This window comes from Coturnix japonica, chromosome 11, assembly GCF_054131305.1.
Source record: "Coturnix japonica strain WE chromosome 11, WE-NBRP24, whole genome shotgun sequence".
Lineage (NCBI taxonomy): Eukaryota > Metazoa > Chordata > Aves > Galliformes > Phasianidae > Coturnix > Coturnix japonica.
The window spans coordinates 12,849,326-12,876,842 of NC_140673.1; the positions used below are offsets into that span (position 1 = coordinate 12,849,326).

Below are 27,517 nucleotides of genomic sequence, written 5' to 3' on the forward strand. Positions count from 1 at the left end.
TTATTCTTTCTCAGAAGCTGTGCTGACACAGATCAGCATAAACGATTTATCGTTAATTTCTTGAAATTTAAAAACAGTGGCTATCACTTAAGCATGCCACATGTACATTACATATGAGTAGTTTATAGCACTTTTGGGTACTTGCAACTTAAGTTAGTTTATATTATTCACAACAAATACCTTCCATTCTAGAAAAGAATATATTGGAAAATCTGAGAATATATTAGATAAAGAAACCATTCTTTAGTATTTTTAGTTTTTCTTTGTATTGTGAAAGACAGGAAAGAACTAATTGTCATGGATGATTATTAAATTAGTTTCTTACTGTACTGGATTTGGAGTCACTCTGTAGAGGCAGTATTCTAACTCATCTGTGCAAATAATGGAAGAATACTTTGGTGGTGCCAGTAACTGCCATTGTAGTGCAAGGCTACTAGTTTAACTCCAGAATGCACAGTGTTCAGCTCTGCCAAGTGGCTGTAAGCAACGTGAGCCAAATTGATTTCTGTGTATTTACAACCCTGTTTTTTTCATCATCACAGTATCTAAACAGATTGCTGCAATAATGCAGCAGCATTGTGCTCAGATTAGCAGTCATTAATGAAAATGGATTTATGCCTACTTTGTTTTTATTTTAATAAATATAATCACCTATGCTAACGCTAAATATATAAGTTATAGGTACTCAATGACTATTCAAATAGCATCTTAAATTGAAGTCCAGACTTCAGAGTACTCTGAAAAGGAATGTAGTATGTATCTACCAGCTTAATTTGGTAGTTTGAATATTGCCCTTTCAATATCTGTAAAGATCAAATGACAGATCATCTGGCAAGAAAGAGAATTTATGTAGCAGAGAAAGTGTGGGACTGGGACAAGCAAGATCACAGATGCCCAGATAATTATCCTTACCAAAGAGTTCTCCCCTGTTTTGATGACCAGTGTATTTGGAAGATCAGGGCCTCAGGTTTCCTTTCTTGCACATGCAATTTATTTTTGTTTAGCTAGATGCATATATTAAGTGTTAGTTGCAACACTCCCTCCAGGACTTCCTGCTCAGTAATTTTCCACTTATTGGCTGACTTACCTGAATGTATTTGTTAAATTTACTAAATGTCTGACTAGCCATAAGCTGCTGAAAGCCAACCAGGGAACTGAAATGAATAGGAAGAAAATACTCTCACTAATTTTCCTTTCTGGCAGTTAAAAAGACTCTAAAGCATTTGCATTACTTTTCCATTCAAGCAGTTAACTTCTGAGTTATTTTTAAACATCAGGGACTTCTAGCCGAAGTAGTCACCTAGGTCAGCAATCCTAGATTCAGGCAGTGTATTAGGTAGTGGGAATATAAGCAATTTTCATGTTGTATATGTGATTTAGTACGTTCTTAATAGTGTGCCAATTTTATTTCAGATTGAATTCTGGAACATACTGGACTATGCAGTCCTTTTGGATTTCTGCAACTGTTGCACTTGGAGCCATACTCCTGTTGCAGAATTCCAACAGGAGCAAACATATGGGGATTCTTCCGTCCTTGGCTTGCCCCACCATTTGTTCCACATTTTAAACCAACTGGTGCTGTACCCAGTGGAGTACATCTGTTACGGTTTATTACTAGAAATTTGCAATTCATTTCAGAGCTTGCTAAAATAATTATAATATTCATGGCCAAGAGTACTGCATTAAGCAATTACAGAAGATAGTAGGCAAGATTTTGCTCAAGTGCATGTGTGATTCAAGACCTACTGTCCAGTTTGGGTGATTTGGGCACTTGCTGGCCTATCAACAGTGAGTCAGATGTGCTCTGACAACTGAGTTTGATCAGCTTGAGAAATTAATGTAGCAGCAGAGATGCTGTAAGTGACATCCCTTATGTGAATGTCCCTGCTCTGTTTTAATTAAGAATGAAAGAAATTAGCATAAACCACCACTGAATGCAGTTGGTTGCCACATCTTGCCTGAGATATTTGGCTGGGGAACACCCAGACATGGAGCAGAGCTATCCTGCTGGGATTGTGGAGCTGCAGCTGTTTACATCCTGTAAACACCTCCTTAGAACACTACCTCTTTGCCTTAAAAAGCAACAACAAAAACAAAACAAAAATACACACCCCAAGCCCCTAAAAACCCAAACCACGTAAACATTGATGCTGAATCATACAGTGGGTTGCTTTTTCATCTTTATCACCCACACAAGCAGACATACTCAAGCAGACTTTTAAAATCAGGAAACATTGTGATATACGTAACCTATCACATTTGTCAGTTTCAGTCTCTAGCTCTGTAAGTCAGTCTTGCATGTCTTTGACGCATAGTAACAGTGAGTATACCCTATTCACTGCAGTGCAGACATATAGTGCTAAAGTGGAGTTTTTTTTAAAGGAAGTCACACAAAAGCCAATTTCAAAAGTTACAACAAAGAGTGTGCCTGTTTTGGTTCTCCATCCCAGATTTGCTTCTGGATCTATCACTTGCATACTATTCACACTTGCCCTTTAAATTATATGAGGTCAGTTTTGCTTCAGAAACCTGTCGTTTGCCTAAGCTGAAGAAAAGCTCGATTTCCAAAAGGCTGACTTAATTTTTTGAGTTACTCTCTAATGAAAGACTTTACAAAGATCGGTCTGCCGGTGTTTTCAGACTACAACTGTCACCTAAAAGTACTGCTGTATTCTGGCATTTGTGTCCTTGCAAATAATAATGCTGTGAGAGAAAGGAAGCTACTTTGTAGTGAGGGTAACTTATCAGGTCACCATGTGCAAAAGCATGTTCTCATGAAGGAAAAGCTGGAGGTCATACTGACGTGACAAAATGTGTAGAAAGAGCATGAATGCTTTGTAATCTTTTTACATGTTTTGCTTTACTGTACAGATTTTATATGGAGCATTATAATGAAGTAGAATCGTGTGTTTCCATGTGGCCTATAGTGAAGTGGATGCTGTTATCATAGGGCTGGCTGGCTTCTGGGTGTAACATTGCTGTATAGACATCCCAGGAATGCTTTTTAATCATTCAGAAACTAAGCGTTGTGGACAGTGAAAAAATCTAAGCAAATTCCTATGCCATTATGCTAAAATGCTGTAGCTTTTCTGGTTTGACTTAGCTGTGTAAATAAATAATTGGTGTGATTTAAGAGACTTCAAATGTATTTTTGGAAATTCAAATCTGTTTTATTTATTTATTTATTGTATTTTTTTTCTTTCTGCAGAACCTTCTGGCTTTAAACCCCCGAACGCAGACTCATGCAACTCTTCACTCAACTGTAACAAAGAAACAAGTCAAGAAGCATTGGAAAAGGAATTCTGACAGAAGTTGTTCTGTAAGTAAATGTTTATTATTGCATCTGAAACATGCAACACGTTGAATCTGAAATCTCAGTTGTGTGGGAAATACAAACTTGAATTTCCTGGGATGTTCTGTAGCCAAATTTGTCTCCTAATCCAGCTCTTGCAGAAAAATTGTTTCTTTGTGATGAGTGATTTGCTCCTTCAGAACCAGTATATGCCATATATATTTCTGCTTTGGGGAGCTGGTACATGTTTCAAGCAACTTGCTTCCCACTTGTTTTGGAGTCAGATCTGTCTTGAGCACCTGTGAGTATGGCATCCAGCTCACCACTTCCCTGAGCCTTGCAGGGCTGCTCACTCTTAGCTGCCTCCTCCCCACTCTGCATGCATGTCTGCTGCCCACTTGCTCCTCTTGTTTGTGTTTCCCATGAGTAATTCTAGGAAGATTAGCTCTTCACTGTTTATTTATTTATTTTCCTTAGAGCTATAAAGGTAGTATCCATTCAGTGCAGGAGTGGGGGAACAATACACACTTTTACATATGTGTATATATATACATGTGCCATATGTATACACTGAGATGTATATATTTTATAAATACATGAAACTGGTGATCAAAACATGGCTCTTGATTTTTAAATTTTGTACCATGTATTTTTTTTAAGGAAACAGGCACTGGAATAGATGTATTTTCATTAGAAAATGGCTATGGTGTTCAGAATTTCTGCAATTAAATATCACCTTTTTCTTTCTAGGCATTTAGATTCCTAGTCTCAGTGTGATGTTTGACTAATCCAATCAGACATGGTTGTCTCTTTGATCTCTTGGCTGATTAGAAGGTCTGTAGGGCTTTTACGGTCTTCCTACAGATTCTGTTGGATAATCCTCTAAATTCAGAGGACTAAAAGTCCTACTTCCAGAGTACTATTTCTGCATCTCTAAACTGTTTCCCTTATAGGCACAGAGTTGTGTGTTTTAATAGTGTTGCCAAAAGACTTTCCGCAGCTATTTAGTGTCAACTTGAACCTAATTTTTCTTTTTATAAAATTTTCTCTAAATAAAGAAATCCAGTATGACCAACAGGTAATTGCATGGAGAAGCAACCTAGGATTTCCTTAGAGTCTCTCTGTTACTATAGCTAACTTTCCTATTTTCTTAATTGTTAGTTTAGTTATTTCCCATTTGTTACAACAATAACATAGATATAAAGCTCAGGTTTGTAAACAGGGATGATTTTTTTAGTAAGTCCAGTGCAGTTATTGCCCATGACTGTGCTGTGCAGGTAGTTGAGCTGCTCATTAAGCAGCTCCCGGGCAGTTGCAGTTTACATACTGATGTTTTCAGGTGACCTAAAATCAATACTGAGCTGTGAACTCCTGTGCTTTCAGAAACTTTGGTAAGATGCTTAGGTATCCACGCAGCAGGGGTGGCAGACATCCTCAAATATAGCATGATGTTATTTCTTAATCGATTTACAACCTATGTAGGTTGCTCTGAAAGTAATGACTCATTTCATAGAATCATTTAGTTCATTCATCAATCCATAATCACCACGCCACTTAATGGGACATCTACCTATTTCTACATAGAAGAATTCAGCGTCACACCTCTGCTTCATATGCACTTCCATATCACACTCCATTTTGCCAGACTACTTCTTTGCTGCAATGTGTCACATGGCAGTAAAACGTGATGGAATAATGGTGGGAAGGTTCAGCCTCTACCAAAATCTCCCTCTTATGTTGTTGGCCAACACTATAAAATAGGAGGCACTACTTTCAGAGCAGCCCTTCTAACCAGTAAGTTGGTTTGGAATTCTGCATTACTGCATGTAGTTCTGTGGGGACAATGGGTCTTTACATTCTCCAGGTCATAGCTGATAAGCAGGCAGAAACAAGAAAATGCTTTCCTGTCCTTCTTGAAGTATGAAAGCTATAATGTAGGAAAGGGTATATAGAGAATAATTCTTGTTATAGTCTAAAAAACCATTGACAGTAACAATTGAACCTCTTGATGGACAATTCAGACTCCTTTGAAAGACCATATGAGGAAGTGTCCGTACTTTGCATTTCCTTAAAATCTGAATTTGTCCTTTAGCTTTGGATTCTCTTGAAACTAGGCTGATGCTGTCTTAGCAGATTACTGTTAGAGGGAAGGTGGGAGTATGAAAATACAAAACTAATTAAATTAACAGCTCTCAAAACTCTGAACAAAAGCTGCATCTGCTGAGGCATGCACACAGTGACTTGGTAATGTCTAATATACTTCCAGATGGCAGACTTAAATATTTCTTCAGAATAATTACACAAGTGAAATTTTAACTCCTCGTCTGCTCTGAGACATGTTTGCCCATTAAATGAGTTCTGAAGTGGAAACTGAATGTCAGTATTTTTCATCAGTACTCTTCAAGGGTGGCCCAGTTACACTTCCAGTAAGTGCTGTTGTTTGTTTAGTGTGTTTAGGAACCAGTTTTTTTTTTTTTTGTAAAAATGATTTATTGCTGTAGATACACCATATTCAGCTTCAGAAATTTCTTTGGCTTTAGATCAGAGTACATGGGTCACCCTTGGTAGCAGTGCTAAACCTAAACATTAGTTCTGAGTTGGCATCTTCTGAGTTATGCTGGAAGGTGGCATAGATTTCAGGAGTGTGTGAGGGGGGAAAAAGGATCACTTTGTCAGAAGAAATTCAAGACAGGAGAGTTCTAAGGTGCCTATACTGACAGTAGATCTTTGGAAATGGTGATTTTAGGTCACATTAGATCATCAATTTCAGAGATAAAACCTGAGCAAAAGAATGAATTGTGGATGTTGTGAGTTTTCGATTCTGTTGATAATTTGATTTCAGGGTTTTCCTCAGAAATTCAGGTTTGTTTAGATATCAGATGTTTGTTTCTGCTTATGGTTGCCATCTTGCTCTTCTTTGTTTTCAGTGAGCATTTTATTCTTGATGACCGCTCAGTCATGAGCTAGCTGGGCACTTACTGTGTGCATTTGCATGACAGCTAGCACCATGCTGAAGTCCTTGCTTGTGACCAGGGTTTTTAAGCATTATGGGCTAAATTCTGCTTATATTTGTACATGTGCAGATTTGTGGCTTTCTTACAATTTTATGCAAACATTATAATTTCACTTGTTGCTGGGTAATTCAGTAGGATGTTTTATTGCAGCCTTTCCGTTTTTAAAGAAAGAAAACTTGTGGTACCTACTTGAGTGTAGGTGAGAAGATGATATAAATCTATCCATATATTCAGAATTTCTTCAGATTTTGCATTAAAAATAATAGAAGTTGCTCCAGATGGAAGAGTTGGAAGTATTTCAACAAAAAAGGCAGAAAGGAAATGGGGTTTAAATTGGTTTGTAGCTAATTGCCATAGCCTGTAACAGTATTGATTTTCTTGCAGTAGTAGCACTGTTCTTTGTCCTTACATTTGCTAAACCTGATCAACATTTTGCAACATGAGCTTTTCTTTCTTGAACAAAATAACTTTTAAGCTCAGCTTTTTTTTTTTAATTAGTGACATCATTTTGGGGCAAGACTCTCATTGTTCTGTATTTCATTCTAGCCATCAAAGAGAACCAAATTCTTCGCCTTGTCTTCTGTGCAATGTTATGATGCAGCTACCAGATTGGTTTGTGCTAAGACCTGCCCTTAGCTGTAAGATGTAACAGATTATGTTGCTCTTTAAATTCAGAGGATGTGTTTACTCCCTTAAAACAGTAATAATTAGGAGGTAAAATTTCAAACTACTTTTAATTTTGACAGCATTTCAATGGCTGTCAATGTTGCATATGAAAATCTGTTAAAAATAAATCTTATTTGAAGTACAAAAAAAAATAATGTTTATATGGACCTTTTGCTATACAGATGACTGTACTTGTATAGGAGAACATGTATATTAATGATTATCTCACAGCTATAATCAATTTGTTACCCTTAGGTATTGCATTTCAGTTAGATGGAAAAATGTCATGTGATTTCTATGCCCAGTCAGGTATCAAAGAATAATTAAGTTAGCTGTTCACGTGTAACTGATGTGTAGAAGCAGGAATAGTGCAAATTGTAAACAGATATGCAACCTGGTTCACCCAAAGCCTAAAATCAGGAACTTTAATGAATAAATGCTTTCTCAATGAATAATTTGACCATTTCTAGACTTGTATTGATGAAAGTGTATATATTTATAAATAAAAAATAATCTCGCATATTGTAAAATAGAGAACACTCATTAACAGGAATCAACTCAATTATACATATAATCTAAATGCATAGTTTACCTTTGCAAATATTTATTTTTGTCTTCATTGCATATGAATATGTAAGCTTAGCTCTTTAGTGAATGATATACAATGGCAGATGTCTCTCTAATCGCTGCTCTATTCAAACATTAATTGGTAGAACATATGTAGAAATCTACTAGTCTGAATAGGTATAGGATAGCAGCAGTCTTTTAATCACATCACTATTCAACCACTAATTGGTGTGATGATTAAGGGACATTAGAGGGAGCACTTTGACATCTGATTCTTTGAACTGATGTCTGCTCAGACTGCACTGTATTCATCATGGCCAGACTGATTTCTTAAATAAAATGCTCTGATTCCCAAATGTGGAAAATATTGCATTAGGTTCTATTGAGGTGATTAGGGAATTTGAGAATGATTCTTTTATATAACTAGTGATTGACTGTATATGCACAAACTATTCATATGAATAATACATGGGTTACTTTGAGTATCAGAAAGAGATAAGAAGTAACATCAAGAGATTTTCTCTTTTCTCACAGTGTCAATAATTAAATATTAATACACATTTTAAAATGTACCAGTTTAATCATTTAGCAGTCAAATTCCTGCTCATGCATTTTTTAGATTAACTAATTACTCTGCATTTCCTCGTATCGATACCAAATGCTGGCATTTACAATCATTTTGGTAGAATAAAGAGATTTACGTGTTTATATATGATAGCGCTTATCCTTGCTCTAAGAAATGCATGTTATAATCTTTGAATTCTTTGTTTTATATATATTTTATAAATCTTAACTTTTTAAGTGAGTATTCTACACTATGTTGTCATAAGCCAATAATAAATTAGTCTATTTAAAAACAATATCTAGTGAGTGCTACTGAAAAAAACAGCTTTATTGTCAATCACTGAAAAATGTTCTTGGATATCTGGAAGAAAGCAATATACTAACCTACTAGTGTAATGTTTGAGGGGGTAAGGGAAATGGGAAAGGAGGAAATACTGACCGTTTTAAAAGGTGAGATAAGAATTTAAAACTCAAGAGAAACTGAGGGGTCAGTATTGAAGCCATAAGTTGAATACATGCAGATCCAAACAAATTACTTCTCTTAATTTTTTACTTCTCATCTATATAGAACATTTTTCTCATTTCTCATTCTTTGCTAATAGAAATTTTCTTAGTGCCTTTGCTTTATGGTTTTATTCCTAGAGTGCTTATGCTGTTCAATTGTACTTAGAAAGGTACATTACTTAAGTGTGTGTCTTAGTTTCCCTGCTTTCATGATTTTGATTTTCAGGCCATAAGGGAGATGTGGTATCATCAGAAAAATCTCTTAAGTGCATTTTTTTTCTTAGCTTTGCTCAGAAATAATTTTCTTTTGTGTATTTAATTTTATGCCTTTTGGGTTTTGCCTGCTATATTGCTTTCCTTTATCAATCAGTATATCTTTCAGGAAAAATTACCGAGCTGTTCTGTGAACTTCATTGTTTTCATTCTGTTATCTTTACAACTTTCTATGCTTAATGCTATTAGAGAGGCAAATCACTGTAAGACAGTTGAACTTTATACATTTATCCTCGGAAAAAACATGCGTTCTATTAACAGTAAGGTGCAGATACTCTGATGTAATAACTGGTGAACTTTGGTCATTAAATCATAGGGAATAAAGTCACATGTCAAGCTGGGTGGACTGCAGTCTTAAATTTGTCAAGGATTAACATTATAAAATAGACAATCACACAAAATAATGTTTATCAAGCTTTTAAAGCAGAAGAATAAGCAAATTTTTTGCATTATTATTTCGTAAGACTGAGGAGATGAATCTATTATATCTGTTATATTAGGGTACTATGGTTAGGCTGTGGTTGGACTTGATGTTAGAGGTCTTTTCCAACCTTGGTAATTCTATGGTTCTATTTGGATCTTTGAACTGAACTAACATGTTCAAAGGCATGAATTTTGAGAAGATCATTGGTCTTTGAAATATGTAAAAAAAAAAAATTATTTGGAATCAACATCCCAACTTGCAAAGAAGAGTTTTGAGCTTGTTTGGGAAACAGTTTGTGAAAGGATGTTAAGAGTATGGTGAGAAGTCAAGGGGGGAAAAAGGGATTGATAGGCAAAGCAGGAAGTACAGAGGAAAAAGTGATAACTTCGAAAAGTCAAGTTGATTCATACCTGGCAAAAGAAATTAAAACAAATAGTAAAAGGTTATTCAGCTATATAAAACAAATAGTAAAAGGTTCTAAAGCTATATGATTTAAAAGAACAAGGGAAACCAGTGTGAAGATAGGATTATATGTCCTAGGCATTGTCTGAAATCTTTTTAAGCTGTTGTCCCATTTCCAATAATATGAGACTAAAACAAGAGATGGTTAATGGGCAAACAAGCTCAGAAATGGAAATTACCCAAAGCAGGCCAGAAGAAAACATGAGAAGTTTGATCTCTGAAGTCAAGAGGACAGAAAAATGACCATAAAAGTATCACAGAAAAATTGACGTTTGAAATTTCAGGCTTAAGTATGAGAATGTTAAATAAATGAAGCTGTATGTTTTTGCACAGATTTAAAGAACAGTCAAGCGTGTCTCTATATTTAAAAAAAGAGAATTGATGGGCAGCCTTATATTAGAAGCAAATGCAAGATAAAGCACAATACATTTTTCTTTCTTGGCTCTTATGGGTAGAACATGATGCAGTGACAAGCTGGTGGTTTTTTTTTGCCAGTTAAAGTATCATCTGTTTGGACTAGGATAGTAATGTGGATAAGGACCTGATTTAAGGAAATTACACTGACTACTGCTGAAAAAGCTGATCTTGGGCTTTTAATTGAGCTTGTTGAAGGATCAGTTTTCAGATTCATACCGTTTAGTATTTTTATTAATGATCTTGACATAAATATTAGCAGCGTGTTATAAAAAAGTCGACAGCAATTGTCAATACAGAAGGAAGTAGAACATCATAGAAAAAGAACTGTATGACACTGGAGGTAGAATAATAATAATAATAAAAGGTAAGAATAAATTTTGTAGTGCAATTAGGAGACTGTACAGCCAAGCACTTGAGGTTAAGGATGACTAGGAGTTAATGGTTGAAATTAAGAGAGAAGGTGATTTAGAAATACCAGTTGATTATAGGGTGGTTGTTCCATCAGCTGGCTGAGAATGCAAAAAAGTCAAGTGTGGTGTCAGGGTAATCAGACCCGCTGCTTCTGGTGCTAGGCACATAAGGTATGTTATTATTTTCAGTCATCCCTATAAACTGTCAAAGTTATCAAGGGGCTGTTTATTGAGATGAGATTAGAAGAGTGCGGGTAGGCTTGCAGAACAAAACTATATACTGTTGTCCTCAGGGAATTATGGATTTTTTTAAATAATAATTAAAGGACTACATTAGCATAATAACACAAAGTGTTATAACACAGTAACACAACTTTTGCTGCCAGTAATTAAACTCTGGGAGTGAATAAGTTGCTAATGTTCAGAGAAGAGGAATGCTGTGCCTTTGGCCTTGCAGTAGTGTTAGTGAGGAAGAGACATCTAGCTGCATATGCAAAAGATGGCATAATGCAACTGACAGGAAAGTAAGTCCATTAGCACAAATTGTCACTTCCGATCTCTTATATAATTCAGAATTTGGTGCCACAGGTGTTGGACATTGCATGCTCACAGTTATTGCATAGTTTTTCTGTTCTGATTGCTATCTGTCAAAAGAGGATATCTGTGGAATACAGATGAATAAATGGCTTTTAAATCACTTAAGGTACCAAAGTGATGAGTGCCATTGAAACGTTCACAGGAAAAGTAGTTCTGCCTTCAAGTATGGTTTTGAATGGTGTTCAATTAATAAGGCCTCACACAGCACAAAAAAGCTGCATGAAAGGCATGAGGTTGCAGGGCTGCTGTGGAGGTGAGCACTCTGTTCCTAGACAGGCAGAAATTCTATGTAAGATAGCATTTCGTCATGTAATTAATCCCGTGTATTAAAGTGTGTGTGTGAAGAGTCCATAGCAAGTTTTGGAAGGGCAACTCTATTAAGCTATTTTGGAATTTAGGTAATTGGCACAGTGTTTGCTTTTTGGTGGCCTGTATCACTTAGAGTTTTGCTGCATTCTCCATCCAGCTCTGTGTACCCTTCAGCCTTGAATTCTTACAGACACTGCTGTGGGAATAAGATTAACAAACAGGAATTTTCTACCTGAATGTTAGGTTGTCCTGTGTGAATTGCTTTGGTTGAAGTTTCTACTTACTACGTAATGATTTGTAGCTGTATGATGTAGACTGATACAGTTAAATGTTTTTTTTGGTTTTTTTTTTGTGTGTTTTTTTTTTGTTTATTTTTTTTTAAGATATGCGTTCTGATACATGTTCTTTTAAATATCTACCAGTACTCCGCTATGCAGACATCAAATAGCTTTGAGGTACATTTAGCGATGTCAGAAATTCCCAAGTAATAGCACTGATTTTGATGCCCTTCAAAAAGATGGATGTTAGCTGACTGTTTTTTGCCATTCTTTTGGGCTTCATCACAGATGGGTGCTCAGCTAAATTATGCATTTATCTTCTGCTGTAGCATTTCTTATTTCTTGACTCCCCTTCCAGAAATCTTCATACACTTAAAATGTTAGTTCCTAGAAAAAAAAACTTTTATTTCCATCCTAAAATTAAAGAGTTTTAAGAGTTTTCTTTCTAAGAAGATGCCACTGTCTGTTGGAGGGAGTCTTGCACTGCTGTAGAACAAAAGGACTTTCAGGGAAACTGTCTTAGTACCTATCCTTGAAACTGTCTGGCTGATGCTGGATCATCGACACTTAAAAGTATGGACTTAATGAGCATTTGTTTTTGTCTTTTGAAGGCTGAGCCCAGCAAACTTTTTTTTTTTTTTTTTTAATGGAAGAAAGAAAGAATAAGAAGTAAAGCTTAACTTTTACTTCTGTCACATCTAAAGTAATAGGAAATAAGAGATATTGAATGGCTTTAAAGGTTCTTCCTATCAGCTCTAGGAACAGACTTCACTTTCTTAATAATTCCACTGTATTTTCAGTCTTTATGGGCCTGGGCCACTTTTCCCATCATGTACGGAGGGAACTACTTGCCATCTTTGGTGCAAAGCGTTCAGCAGCAGCTGTGCAGGAAGTGTAAGAAAACAACAAGCTGTAGTCGTTAAGGCTTTCCCAGGAGTTGTGCGAGAGTTGAGTGTGTAGATCACAAAATTCTGTGAGAAATATTTACATTCTTTTTCCCAAATGTGGTACCATCGGTGGTGTTAGTAACCTGTGAGTGCTTTGCAGCATAGGTGAGAAAGGAAGAGGCAGACCCCATCGGTTCATTGTGGTTTTCCGTGGCAGCACAAGTGCTGAGTTTTTCCTTCTTACTTAGGCTCTCTGCACTTACCTGCACCCCTGAATGGCAGTTGGTGTGGGACCCTCTGTAGGTGCTGTTAGGAGGCATGAGGCCTTTCTAGGTGCCCCCTGAATGATTTGGTTTATGTTGTTCTGCAGCTTGTGTGTCCTGCTTGGAGCTGTTTTATGGTGGGGAAGGGAGCACAGAGTTGCAGGAATGAATTAAAGGAAGGCATTAAGGAAAACAAGGCAAGGGAAAGCTGTGATGTAATGAAACAGGAAAAGATGTGAAATAATTAGAAGGGACTGGGGAAAATTTGAACAAAGGGAAACAGAACAGTAGCGGAAAAACTCAAGTAATGAAGGAGGAAAAAAAGAGAAGAAAATAACTGGATAAAAATTAAACACTGGAAGCTCAAAGAGTGCATACATGGGGGAAATGCTGTGTAAGAATAAGGCTTAGAAATTGAATGTAAAGATGTCTTCAGGAAGAAAAAGGAAAGATTTGGTACTTTTATATTTAGGAGGATAATTTTTGTTTCTATTTGCTTTGCCACTGCCCTGATTTCTCCTATTGCTGTGCTTGCACATGTACAATAGCTGTGATACCTTTCCAGCTGTTCAGTTTTGTTGTGTCTTGAAGGCGAGACATGAACTGGACTGCTTCAAACAGTTCTTGTAACAGGGAGTGTTGCTCCAGGCTTCTCCTCTGTAAAACCTTGTCTTTGGGTACACCTGGGGCCTGAGAACTGAAGGAAAAGGGTTTGCTTGGTGCTGCATGGCATGTTGGTGTTGCTCACCCCTTCTTGAACATGGTAGTTTTAAATATGCTAACCAGGATGGGAATACTGGCAGAACTGTTTGGAGAGGTAAGCTATTCAGATGGCGATGTGAAATCTTCCAAAGGAAGGACAGTAAATGGAACACAGAAGTAAAGAGCACAGTATAATACAGAAGTGTTGGATTGTAAGGTGATGTAGGTGGTAAATGGACTTGAGACCTGAGGCTATAATACTTATCCTGGGTGTTTTCAAGTGCCATTAGAATAATAATTTAAATTATTGGAAAGTTTTTATATTCAGTAATTCCACAGCTGTGGATGGAAAATAAGAGAGATTCCGTAAATCTGTCAAGGAAGGACTAGTCCCAGGCATCTCAAACAGCTTCTGTGAAGGCCCTCGTGAGGTGCTCAGCCCTTCCAATAGGAAAAAGGCACAGTAGTATCTAGATGAAGATCTTTACATATTCTAAGAGATGGTGTGTATTTCTCCCTGATTTTTGTGCCCTACGCCATGCAGGGAAGCACTTGTAAGAACATCCCTTTGGATGCAGAAGGATGAGTAGCTTATTGCTGAGTCCTCTCATTCCTCTACTGAGCAAGTTTAATATTTGTTCTAGGAAGAGAAGGAAAAAGGTGGGAGGGGTGCTTTCCTTCCCTTTTATTTTCAGCATTTTCTGTCTTTCAAAGCTGAGTCATAGGGGGGAAGCATTATAAAATGTCTTTAGTGGTATCACCTGTATTCTGCTGCTTGTTATTTCCAGCTGTGTCTCTGCTGTCTTGCACGACTCTAGATTTTTAACCTTTTTGAATTCTTTGGTCTGCTATTCTGTGTTGTGTGCTTGGTGCTTTCATTATGTCTTTACTCATCTTCCCTGTATTTACTCGTCTTCCCCGTATTGCTCCTATCAGATGTATTGTTATTGTCGAAACACGTGGTGTCTGCATCTGCTCTGAAAACAGCAGGTTGAATGCAAACAAGATTCCATACCTCGTGTGAACACAAAGGCTGTTATAAAATTGCCACTTGAAATTTGTGCATGAAACAGCATGAAAGGGAAGTTAGCAGAATGCTATTTCAAATCGGAAGAACTTTCATAGTCCCAGTAACACTGTAAACCGAAATGTTATGTACGTTTAGCAAGTGGTTATCTTCCAGATAATTACCTGTGTTTAAGGATTATATCTATCATTTCTTAAGCTGAGGGAGCAATACAATCTCTGAAATTGTCAGCTTCCACTTCAAAATTTCCAATTACCTGAGCAGCTTTTCTGGTAATTAATAACAAAATGCATTTGTAGAATTTCAGAAAATACCTCGTGCAGGAGTTTCAGTCCTGCCTCACCAATAAATTTCTGTTTGTGGAGAAAATGTGTTATGTTTTTATGCATCTTAAAAATATTTATCTAAAGAAGCTGAAAAGAACTAATATGGTTATGCTAAGGAGGCATTGATTACAGCCTCTCACAGTCCTACTTAATATTTTTCTCGATTGATTTTTTTTTTTTTTTTGTTTGTTTGTTTGATTGCTAACACTTAAGGCTGGTTTTCTGTTGGAAGTCTGCTATTTTTGGTATATTAATATCTGTATTTTTCAACGAGCCTGTCTGGCCAATGTGTCTGTGTCACATGATGAAAAAATGGTTGTAACAAATGTTCATATATTATGAATGACATGCTGTCAATGTTATGTAAATACCTGAGGGCTCAGTATACTTTATGCAGATATTAAGGGTATAGACATGTTCTTTAAAAATACATATCTTTCCTTTGTAAGCAGTTGCTCAGGTATCGGTTTTACGTTCCTTTACTACTGTTTGGACGTAGAACCCTATGAGAACAGAACGAGTTGCAACAAATGGAATGGAGAAACTTAGGTGATGTAGACTTTAATATCTTCCAGATAGAAAAAGGACCATTTGATTCTTTCTTGTTTAGCTTTCAACAATGCTCTGTAGATGAAACAAATGCTATTAACCCTTGGGAAACCCTTTGGCATCTGTTTTGTTTAGTTGCTCAGTACAAAGGTGGTTTAAAGTGGCTTCTTATGTGAAATACTGCTATTGACTACTGAGTTATGAATTGTAGTACCAATGTTATAATAAATGTAACAGGCATTTTATCCTATAGCAGATGGGTGCTTAAGTCTGTGAGAGGAGATCAATGGAGCCATTTAGCTTTTTGTGTTGTTTCAGTGTAGAAAGACAGTCTGTTCCAAATCAAGAGAGGTCTGGTAAGAGTATTTCTTAAGGTTTTATTGTAATAAAGCACAGTGTTACATGAGTTCACATCAAAAGAGCTAGATGTGCTATTCCAAATTCATAGCAGTTGTCTATTAGTCTGTTTTTAATAATTTTTCTTTTGCATGTAATCCTGTTTAATTAGATTCTACTCTATCTGTTGTTTCAAGACTCGATAAACAGGAGTCTTATATACCAGCTGCTAAAGCAGGAGTTACTGTCTAAATGATATTCACAATGAGTATTTGGAAGGTTTACAATTATACCCTCGCTAATAAATTGTGCTATTTTCCCCAACACTTTTAAGTGCTAATCTTCAGAAGGCATTTTAAAATTAGCTAAAATTCCGTCAAGAGATTTACAAAAATTGTTAGCATGGAGATAATTATGTCACAGTCCTTGGACTCCATCTCTGATTGTGTGCATAAATCAGAAAATGTCAGCTGTGTTTTCCCTTAATAATTATCCTTGCTGCAATATATTACAGTTTAGATTACTATTACAATGTTGCTTTAGGTTTATAAAACACAAGATAGTTATTTCTAAAGTTTTTCTGCTGATGAAATAGTTCAGTTTCCATATTGATCTATTGGTGTGAACATTATATATATATATAAATAAGAATATCAATATGGAGATAACCATTCTGCACTTCTTATACTGCCCCTGAAAAAAGTCAGCTTTTGAGAAAGAAATCCCTTCTACAGTACAGTCAAAATCTTTCAGAAGAGCAAGCTAACATGGCCAGCATTGTGGTGTGTGTAGTTTATTTAATGGAAATCTGTCATTACAGTCTACCTTCTTTAAAGAAAACCAAGTGAAACATCAGAGAGAGATGTTCTTCACTGTTTGAATCTGACAGTTTCATTTTAAGCAATCCAAAATCTGGCTACGAAGGCATTTAATATGAAGATTTTAAAAACTGGCATTAGAAAATTAAGATACACTATACTGTCAGATTATGGATTATAAGGAAAAAATGAGAGGAAAAAAAAGTTTTAGTGCCAATAGTAAGAACAAAACTGAACAAGTGAGAACTCTTCAAACTTTGCTGCTGTTCATTCCTTGTGGTTTGTATACAAAGTATGTTTGCTAATAAGCTTCCTTAGAAAATTTCCTAAATTCATGTGGAAGCAGCAATTTCTAAGAATTTGGTAATTCTCCTTACCTGAAAACATCCATCTTAGAAGAGAGAGAGAGGAGTGTATTTTGAGTAAGGCTTCTGATTTGGCAGTGTATCAGCTAGGATAAAAGATCTACTCTACTTTGGTGTTGCAGGCTGTCTTAGAATAGGTCTTACACTGTTGTCAGATCAAAAGATTTTATTTTTCAACTATCTAGAAATGTGTGCAAGACATTATCTGTAATACTAATGCTTTTGAAAGTCTTATGTGAAGTATTTCAGGATAAAGCAGGATATGGCTTAGTGTGATCTTGCTCTTCGTTGCCTGGATAGAAGATTTGTAGTTGATTTTGATGGAAGTGGGGTCATTTTTATCAGTTCTGTATTGCAGAATGGGTGAATTTCAATTGTGGTCATCTCAAAGCTTTTAGGCACATCACATTAATGCTTCTGTATTTCTTGGTTATCCTCATTGATGATACCTGGCAATAGACCAATTCTGGTTTCTGAGTTTTGCATTTGACCCACTAGCCCAAACCAACAATCATCTTCTCTGACATAGTCAAGAAAAGAGGGCTTGACAGAAACACAGGGAAATAAGAAAATTAAACTGACAAACATTTTGAGGTTTTTTTCTTTTAAAGTATGATTTCACTTTTTCCATAATCCTAGAATTTTATTAAGACATGGTGATTATTTGTTTTCTAGTTTTGTGAGCTAAATGGTTAGTTCAACTAGTGTCAAAGAGTACGAGTATTTTCAACTTGGTAGTTGCTAAGTTCAGACATTTAAAAAAAGGATACAATTAAGTTGATACCAGGATGTTATAATTACCAGTTACCATGTCTGAAAAAAATAGATTTATGAGCACAACATCCTCCTCTTAAAGCTTACTGTTTTTTTTTTTTGTTTTTTTTTTTTTTAACTGGAATAAGTTGAAGTAAGAGGAAAGTCATCGCATTATGTCTATAGTAAAGGAAGCTTTTCGATTTGTGCAGTAATTTTACTTCATTATCTTCATACTTTCATTGTTCACCTTTCCAGTTTCTGATTAGATCGATGCTCTACCAGTACAGTGCATGAAATACCACATACTGTGGACATCCAGCACACATCTGCCTTTTTAAGGATGTCATGTAGTTTTAGTTAAGATCTCAAATGATAAATAAGCTTTTCATTTATATTTATCAAAACTGTTCCCCTCCCTCTTGATTTTTGGTTCATTTGAAAACCTCAAAAGTGGTTATGCTATGGGGAAAAAAAAGGATTTAGATTTTTGTGGCTTTTTGTCATGCAATGATAGTTTGATTTATAATAGCCATGTCCCTAACCATATCTCTATCTACTTATTCTTCATCCTGAACCTCTCAAAGGTATTATTTAGTTTAGTGTCATACAGTGCTATGGATCTGCCAACAGAGATAGCGTACAGAGGGTATAGAGTAATATATAAATTATTCAACTGCAGAGTTGAAATTTCTGGATATTATCTATACCCAAAGAAATTAATTGGCTGTAAGCTTCTAAAATCCATTTTTTCATTGTTTGTATTTTGAATTTTCTACTTGAATTGCTGCTGAGAGCTAAACACCTGGGAGTTTAATTGCTTGTTATACTTAAATCTGTGAAGTATGATGGGCCAAAATACTCTGCCCTTTTCAAGATATATATACATATATATATATATATACACACATATTAATCTAGTTAGTAGCATTGGTGTAGAAGAACTGCTAAATCATGGCTTGAAGCAGTGATTGAGCACCTGGTGGAAGGCAAGGCCAACCCAGGGGAGCTCAGCTGCATGCAATGTGCCTGAGGGGTGGAGTCAGGATCCACATTTCCTGACCTCATTTAAGGGCTGGCAGTGGGTGTAAGAGTAACTTGCTGGAGGTCCCTTTGTACTTGAGGCCTTCCTAAAGTAAGCATCTTTCCTTTACTTCTGAGCCCATGACTGTTGCATTTCGACAAGCCTTTATATGCTGCAGCCTATAGAACCTTGCTACTCTGCTGCCACTGATACGCTTTCCATCATGTTCTATGTGGATAATAGAATGAGTGCAGGTTTTGCTATTGATTTAATATTTAGAAATGTAAAACTCATCTTGGTCATGGTCTATTGAAGTTTCACCATTTATGTGTTCACTAGAGTATTATTGTTAGAATTTCATACATACCGGGACCTTTCTATTACACTGATAGCCTTTTAAGAGGGTCTAGAAACATAGTATGCAAACTGATGCTCAGACCCATGAAGAAACAACATAAATATGTAGCTGTGCTAAATTTAGGCTTTCAGATTGCTGCTCTCTTTTCATTGAGAGATCCAAGCTACTTTTTCTGGATTACTGCACTTGTAACTGGAAAATAATAGTAGCTATTGTCAGTAGTTATTCATTTGTTCAATACTTAAACAGTAAGTGATTGTACTGTGAGGTCATCTTCCTTTAGTGGGTTTGCATCAGCCTTAGTTTTTAGGTCATTTTTTTCCTAACAGCAAAGTTACAGGGTTTCCAGCTACTGTACTTTGGATGAGAACTATTTAGTGGGATGTACCTGAGAAAGGTAGATATGATATTGTCCAGAAATAGTTAGTGAAATTGGTCAGAATTCCTTATCTTGCCAAATGAATTATTATAACATTTATTATTTGAATCTTCAAACTGTGTTTCGTTGTTTGTTCTGGGTTTTCTGTTTACTTCCACATCATTGTGATTTTGTTTGTTTTGTTTTAAGGAATATTTATGCAAGTGTATATGATTACAGAGTTTTCTTTAGGTACTGGCCACCCTTATTGCCTTTCAATTGATTAATGCAGAATGGTCTGTATAGGCAAATGAGAAACACCAACTGGAAAGCATTCAGTGACTTACTCATTTTAGCACTTCCCACTTAAACACCATCGGTTATTTTAGATTATAGGGTAAAGAGAGGGTTTAGTTCTGCTTGATAAAATCTTGTGAGCTCTCAATCCTTTGTCAGTTCTTTACATGTTTTATATCACAAAGTCAAGAGAAATGAACTGCATGATGCTCAGATTTTCCTGAACCTATGGTGAGTTGCCAGTGGCACAAGACTGTTAATAAATGGGCTTTAGTCTTTCAGGGCTTGAAGCAATATTCCATATGTTGTTTCCCTTGATCTGTTTTCCTGAAGGATGTGAAATTTGATTGTATGCTTGCACAGATGCTTTCAGTTTAGTACTGATAAATCTGGAATTCTTTCTATATTAGTATTGTCAGTTTGGGTTTCTTTTGAGTATTTTTAAATGAGCTTCCCCGTTTTGTGAAATCCCTTTGAGCTTTTGAGTAGGATTTTGCCATACAAAGGACATCTGATTGTAATATAAACACAAATATCAAATTAGCCATAAGATTTACTACTTCTACTTAAGTCATGCATCATTGGACAAGAGGTAATTGTCCCAAGTTGCACCAGGAAAGGTTCAGATCAGATATCAGGGAGAATTTCATCTCAGAAAGAGTGATGAGTCACTGGAACAGGCTGCCCAGAGAGGTGGTGGGGTCACCATCCCCAGGGGAGTTTAAGGAGAGGGTAGATGTGGTGCTTAATCACATGGTTTAGTGGTAATATTTAACTTAATGATTCTATGGTTTCATTTTTGTATGGGAAGAAAAGAATTGAGAGTTCTGAATGTAGACTTCTTCATTTCTCCTGTTCAGAGATATATTGTTGAAGTGTTAAAACTTTGTATTGAAACATCTACAACTTAAATTTAAAAATAACTGGTCAAAGAAAGTTAGGTCATTTACAAATATCTAATTATTTCCTCTCCAATATTGCTCTTGTAGCCTCTAATTGAGTATAATTATAAAGAATTGATACATAATAGAAAGAAATAATAACTTCTACTGTATTTATTACAACTTTAGATATGGACTTCAACATTAATTTATGTATTAAAACCTGTGAGTGCATATGAACTGACAGTTCACGTGTTCTACCTAAAGATCCCACTTGAAGAGCCTGATAATTCTGCTTTTCTAGTTGTTTTCAATAATAACTGTTAAAGCTGCTTGCAACTTTTGTTGCTTCTCAATCCACGTGGCAAAGTTATGCCTCCCGGAGGTAAGTTTTGGTATTGGAAGAAGGTGTTGCAGAGGATGGTGATACCTCAGAGCCTTGAGCATGTAAAATCTTCTGGATGATTCAGATGATCGGAGAACTCTTGTTTGCTGTGTTTCACGCTCACTTTGTACAGATGCAAATTTCTGTATTACCCAGCATCTTCTGAATCAATTTTACTGCCTGTATGGGAGTAGAAGGAAAGTGTCAGCACTCTGGAGTAATGCAACTATTTGGACGGTTAAAAATAAGTAATGGAATATGGATTTTATTTCTTTTATTGTCACAAAATGTTTGTCTTCACATCAGCTTTAGGAATAGCAATGAATTCTAATCTGGAAAATATATTAAGTGGTTGAGGTCTCTATGAAGAACCTTTTTAGTTCTTGTCATTTTCAAGATTGTTATTAAAAGCTTGGTTTGTTCTAACAACACTGCCTGTTTCATTGGGAAGGAATCTGTAACTTCTATTATTTTAAATTCGTATTTAGGTTTTTATTCTTTTCTGTGTGTGTGCAGTAGCTGTGTTGCTTTGTGTATTGATAAAGGAGAATTTTCTTTCTTTCTTTTTAAGTGTAAAATCTATACATTTAATTATGGAACATTTATAAGATGATTTCCATGACAACCGTGTAAGATTCATGTTTACTTTGTTTCTGAGTTCTCAGTGCCTTTTTAATGACTACTGCATAATTAAAACAAAATGCATAATTTGTGAGATTACATAATATAAATCAGTTTTGTTTGCATGATGCTGAATAATGCTAATGCATGCACAGTATACTGCTGCAGAGTCTTACATGGATTCTTCCATTTGTTTCAGAACTGTGAGAAACTAGAAAATAATTTTGATGACATCAAGCACACGACTCTTAGTGAGCGAGGAGCACTTCGAGAAGCAATGAGGTAAGTCCGGGTCACCATAGCAACAGTCACAGATGTGGTAAAGAAAGAGTCATTCTTCATTATTGGGGGAACAAATGAGTTCATTGCCACCATTCAGCTCTATTCTCTAAGGTATTAATTTGTCAGTGGAGAGGCTTCCCTTGAGGCTGTACTTTGGTTTTGAAGCTGCATAAATGTTAAGCCTGACTGCACAGTAAAAAACGTAAATGTTTAATTTGTTATTTAAAATGCTTAAGGGGTGCCTTGCTTTATATTTATACTAAACTGTGAGTGAATGAAAATACTGTTCATCTGAATTCTGTAAGTGTTAAAGAAATTGTACAATGCTGTTTGAACAAACCTGCGTTTGCTTCTAAATTGGATTTGATTTTTATGTATGTGGTGGCCTATGTACTCAGATTTTATCACTGTTTTTACATAATTTTGTTTTTATTAATAGAATTTTAAAATGCATCTGGTATTTCATATACTGCAGGGATGTGTATTTTGCTTAATACTCTCATATCACTTAATGCTTATTAGAGGGGTGGTTAAAAGTTGTCAGTAAGTCAATCTTTTTTTGCTGCCCTTATTTGCATTGCTGAGTATTTTGGTACAAGACTCCAAAGAAACTCATGAGCTATAGTGCCCAAAACAGGGAACGATCAGGGATTGAAAGGAGGCAGGATAGAGACAGAGTTTCTAAAATAATTTTCTAAATACATTCAGAAAGAATATTAATTTTAGTATTATCTGTGTGATAAAATTGGATGAACATGCTTTATTAAGTTTTGAAAGTTGGGTAGTAATATACAATAAATCATTTCACTTGCTTGATATGAGTAAATTCTTGGAGTTGCACAGTAAAAAGTATAAATGGCAATAATATTGAGGAGAATCTCAAAACTAATTAAAACCATTTGCTTTGATTCTGTTCATAATCCCTTTACGTTTATGGATGTTTGTGAATGACTTTATTTTCATGACTCTGAATGACTTGATGTTCATGATGCTCTTGGCTTATGAGCACTGTTATGAGTAACTGTTTGTAAAGATACTGTGATGTGTAATGTAACCTGCCTATTTAAGAGCCTTACTTATTACCTTCCAATTACATTCCTTCCTTTCTTGAAAGTTAATGTTACAAATAAAAAGGCACTAGCCTTTCTAATTTTGCTTTCTTGCTCTTTATTTCCTGTCTTCTTCCTGTGTGGTCAGTCTTCTGTGTACATAGATCTTTGCTGTAGTGCCAGTAAATGGAAAATGACTTAAAATAGAGGTTTAGGGAACATATGGTGTGTGAAGCTACTTCTAGTATTTTCCCCAAGCTGGATTTCATGTTGCTGGTCTCCTGCAACAACATTCCATGGGTGGTTTGCAGTGTTTTGCAGTACATGACTCAGCGTAGTTAATCTTTTAAAAACTTGGTAACTGACAGCACTTTAGTGATAAACATTCACTTGAGGAGGGATCTTTGGCATTTCAAAGGTTATACATCTATTACAAGGGCCATGTAAGATCACGAGAATTTTCTACATCACGCAAAATCGAAAGCTCACTGCTAACCCGTACATTTGTATCCTGGTCATTTTTGGTAGCATAGAGAGCATTCTGAGAAATGTTAATTGATTTTAAAGTCTGACAGATAATGTGCAGTGCAGGAATTCTCTTAATTGCCATCAGTGTAAAGTAGTTCTTTGTTGATCAGAGGATGGTAAGGAATTGCTTGTGCATTGCTCATGTTTGTATATAATAGTAGTTACAACTACATATTATATTTTTTTCTTTTAGTAAATAGCTTTATGCCAAACCAGGTTCTGCTTTATTTTTTTTTTTTAATTCTCTTCCTCATCCCACTGGGAAGGGGAGGGTAAGCAAACAAATGTGTGGTGCTGACCCACCTGCCAGGCTAAACCACAACACCTTGATGGCAGTTTTTTTTTTTCTATTTGGATCCAAGATTACCTGCAACGTACTTTAGTCTAGCAATACATCTTTGAGAAATGAACATTCATTTTGCTTTCCCATTACTGTAGTGGACTTTGGACTGTGGGTGTGGGAGGATATAGATTTGCTGACACAAGCATTGAGGTACTTGCTTCCTTTTGGTTAAGGAAGCAGACAGAGAGGGCTGCATGTTGCACAGAGGCACTAAAATCATATGGATGTGAAAACAACAAAAAAAATACTAGCTGGATAGCTAAGCAGATATATGTGGATCACAGATGAGCCTTAAGTTGAGTGGGCAGTCTGCCCAAATCCTCTCTGATTTCCCAGAGTAGTACTACTGTTTGGCCTGATGAGAAAGACAATGAACATTTTCCCCTAGTGCTCCCGTTTGGAACTAGACTGTCCATTTTAAATTTCTCTTTGAGAAAAATGGTCAATTTAATATGTACTTCAGTATATTTCTCTCTGATGAATATTACTGTGCTTCATATAAACACCAATAACGTAGCAGGGTCTTGTTTTCTTTCTGCTCTTCAGAAACCAAATGATATTCAAATTAAGGAGTAGAGGAAAATCATTGCTCTTGTTTATATATAAATATATACAAAAATAAACTTTCTGGAAGATCATAAAATGTGAAGTTTCTCTAGTTTTATTTCATGCAATATTTTAGACCTTGAATGAAATGAGCTTATTAGTTGGGATAGAGTGGTATTGCAGAAATTTGGTTTACTTTTATTAGCAGGTAATTCTATAAAGCATTCAATTCAGAATTCAGTTTGTGGGCTTTTTTTCTTTTTTTGTTGTTGTTAATATAGTCTAAAAGGTTTGTTTATTATATTTTAATGTAATGACAAAGCTTAAGTAAACCCCTTCATTGGTGTGTTGGTGAGCATTGCCCAGCGTGGTTGATGGCATGCTGGCCTTACTGCAAGACATGCTGCTGGCTGATCTGCACCACCTTTTCCAGGTCCAGAAGAACCTGACTGCAGAGCTGCTTTCCAGGTGCCTGCTACCTGGAGTTGTTCATCCCCAATGGCAGGATGTAACATACTTCCTTTTCTTTGAACTTCATGAGATTCCTGTCAGCTTATTTCTGTGAGCTTGCTGAGGAGCATGGCGTCATGACAGGCAACACATATTGTATTGCATCTTAAATGATGATAGATTGCTCCTGAACACTCTACTGGCAATATGCTTTAGGCCTGCGTCTAGTGTAGCTTGCATGAACTTGGTGTCAGACAACTGAAGCCACAGTGGGTAGCATCCTGTGAGTCTGGCAGTGTGGTGGCTTATGGCAGTGAGCCATCAGTTAGTGAGACTGGTGAGACGTTGTATACGTGAATGGGTCTTCCTTGTAGGTGCATAAATCTACGATCTGTCTTGTGAACATTGGCTGCATTAGTATGCATGAAAGCTTTGCAAGTGAAAATTAAAGCTGAATATTTTTATACAGACTCTGTGTTAATAGAGGAAGATTTAAACATTTCATATTTACAAGTGGGAAAGAGAGAAAGTTTACTTGTCTGTTTAGATCAGTCTAAAGAGGCATCAAACTTCATTTGGAATTTTCTTTTGCATTCATATATTTGCATATTTTGGATAATGTGAGCATGGGATTGAAGCTTCAGCTATGATTTCCAGTTTGATAGAAGCAGTTTCTGTTAATGATGATATTCACTCTGTTGTCTTGACAACTGTATAAGCTGGGGTTAGTAATAATCAAGATTCTTTTAATATGGTCTAGACACTCAGATGTATTTAACAAATAGTTTCTGGGGCTGGGCAGAACCCAAAGAAATTGCACGATAAGGGAGGGGTTCTGTGATTTCATGAGTGTGCACTGGTTTGCAGTTAAAGACTAAGGATTTAAAAAAGAAACAAGTATACAGTTACATGACTACAAAATGTCATGTAACCTACTCGTTTGGGTTTCTGGCATGTGCTCTGCACAGCAAACACATCAGTACTGTTTATCTGTACTGTCCCTGCAAACTGTTTTGTGGGGGAGAAGAGGGAAAAAAACACCTTGCTTTTGTGTCACTTCAGGTGAACGGGAGCCTGTTTCTGCTTTTGAGCCATTTAGTTTTATGATTTAAAGAAAAAAAAAAATATGGGTGACAGTCAAATTTTGCTTTTAGCTAACTGCAGGAGATGTTGTCTGATGTTGGTTCTGAAAGAGATTTTGAAAACCACTGTGGCAGATGGCTCGCCACAAAGACTCCAAAGATGCCATGCAGTGGGTGCAGTGTCATACCTTTTTCAGTGACTAATAGTCACTCATCTGCAAACTGTTAGAGCAGAAAATTGCATTAGAGAATCTTGAGTTCCCTCTGTGGATTTCCTTTTTGTTACTTTCAAAATGCAAGGTTTCAGGAACATTTCATAGATTTGTTGTTGTTTTTTTTGCTACTGTTAACAATGGCTCTCTGTAGATCATTGACATTTGTTTATTTATATCCTGGAGCTTTGGACAATTTAGTTAGAAAATGGCTTATGGCATTTTAGACCTTAAAAAGAAGAAATGTCTGGGACACAAACAGAAGCTGGGTGTGTCACAGCTTTGTCAAAGGAGGCTGGTGTTTCAGTTCAAGCTGTCGAAGCTCATGCTGTTCTATCTGTAAGTCGTGAATTAAAGCTCTACTGTAGTCAGCCTACACGTGTACTCAAAACACCCCGTTTCCTCTGTTAACTTCTGTTTTGTGTGCAGTGAAAAACCAGTCTGTCCTTACAAATACTGTTTTAAATATCTGCTCTGGTTTCTTTCCAGGCACTTACTGTAGTTTTCAAATATCTCTAAAAATGTGATCTATTTTTCCTCCTCTTATCTCTATTGTGCCCGTTTGAAGTCATTGGGTTCTGCATTGCTGTGGGCATCTGACTGTATTCTCCTTGGAGTTCAGTATACAAAGCAGAATTGGTATTGAGGATAAAATAGCCTTCGTCCAGAACTGCTTTATTATCTGGTGATGTCTTTGCTTTGTGTGTTCATTGTCACTAGATCATGTTATCATAATTGTTTAGAACACTTTGGTTACAATGAAAATTAGTAGCTACATATACTTTTTTCCCCCTACTTTATACTGTGATGGGTGCTGAGTTTCTGGAGATAAAAACAAATCATTATTTTCCTAGAAATGTTTTCTGTACTGGGATTGAAGGTGTTTCAGAGATTAAATTGGGTCCAACTGTGACCCAAGATACTAAGCTTTCACCAGAGTTAATCTCTACTTCCCCTGTGGACTTTTGAACCTAAATCCTGTTTACATACTTGAGGCTATTTAGGAGAATAAGAAAAGATTTTTCAGTGAATCAGTGTTCTGGTGGAATATTAAATTTAAATAGTAAGACCCTGGTTTTTTGTTTTTTTGTTTTTTTTTCTTTTCAATATTTATTTGGGGAAAGACTTTCCGTTTGTAGTGCTGAAGAACGCAGATACTTAAAAGGAGAGAGTCTTCTATCAGAGCTTGCTGCTGAAAATTTATTTGGCTCTTGGTTAAGCCTTGAACCACTTTAGGTGCCACATGGCTCGCTTAAGTGGGTATAGCCGTTCTAGGATATGTGGTGTCACCAGGCACC

The 27,517-nt window shown here is 36.1% G+C and overlaps 1 protein-coding gene across 1 annotated transcript in view; it reads left to right on the forward strand.

Annotated features, from left to right (window-relative positions):
- Positions 1-27,517, forward strand: part of DPYD (dihydropyrimidine dehydrogenase) — a 308,967-nt gene that overhangs the window by 16,937 nt on the left and 264,513 nt on the right. Inside the window, exons 2-3 of the mRNA XM_015870373.3 lie at positions 3,209-3,319; positions 21,927-22,009. Of these exons, the coding sequence (XP_015725859.1) occupies positions 3,209-3,319; positions 21,927-22,009 (194 nt within the window). The remainder of the gene's footprint in view (positions 1-3,208; positions 3,320-21,926; positions 22,010-27,517) is intronic.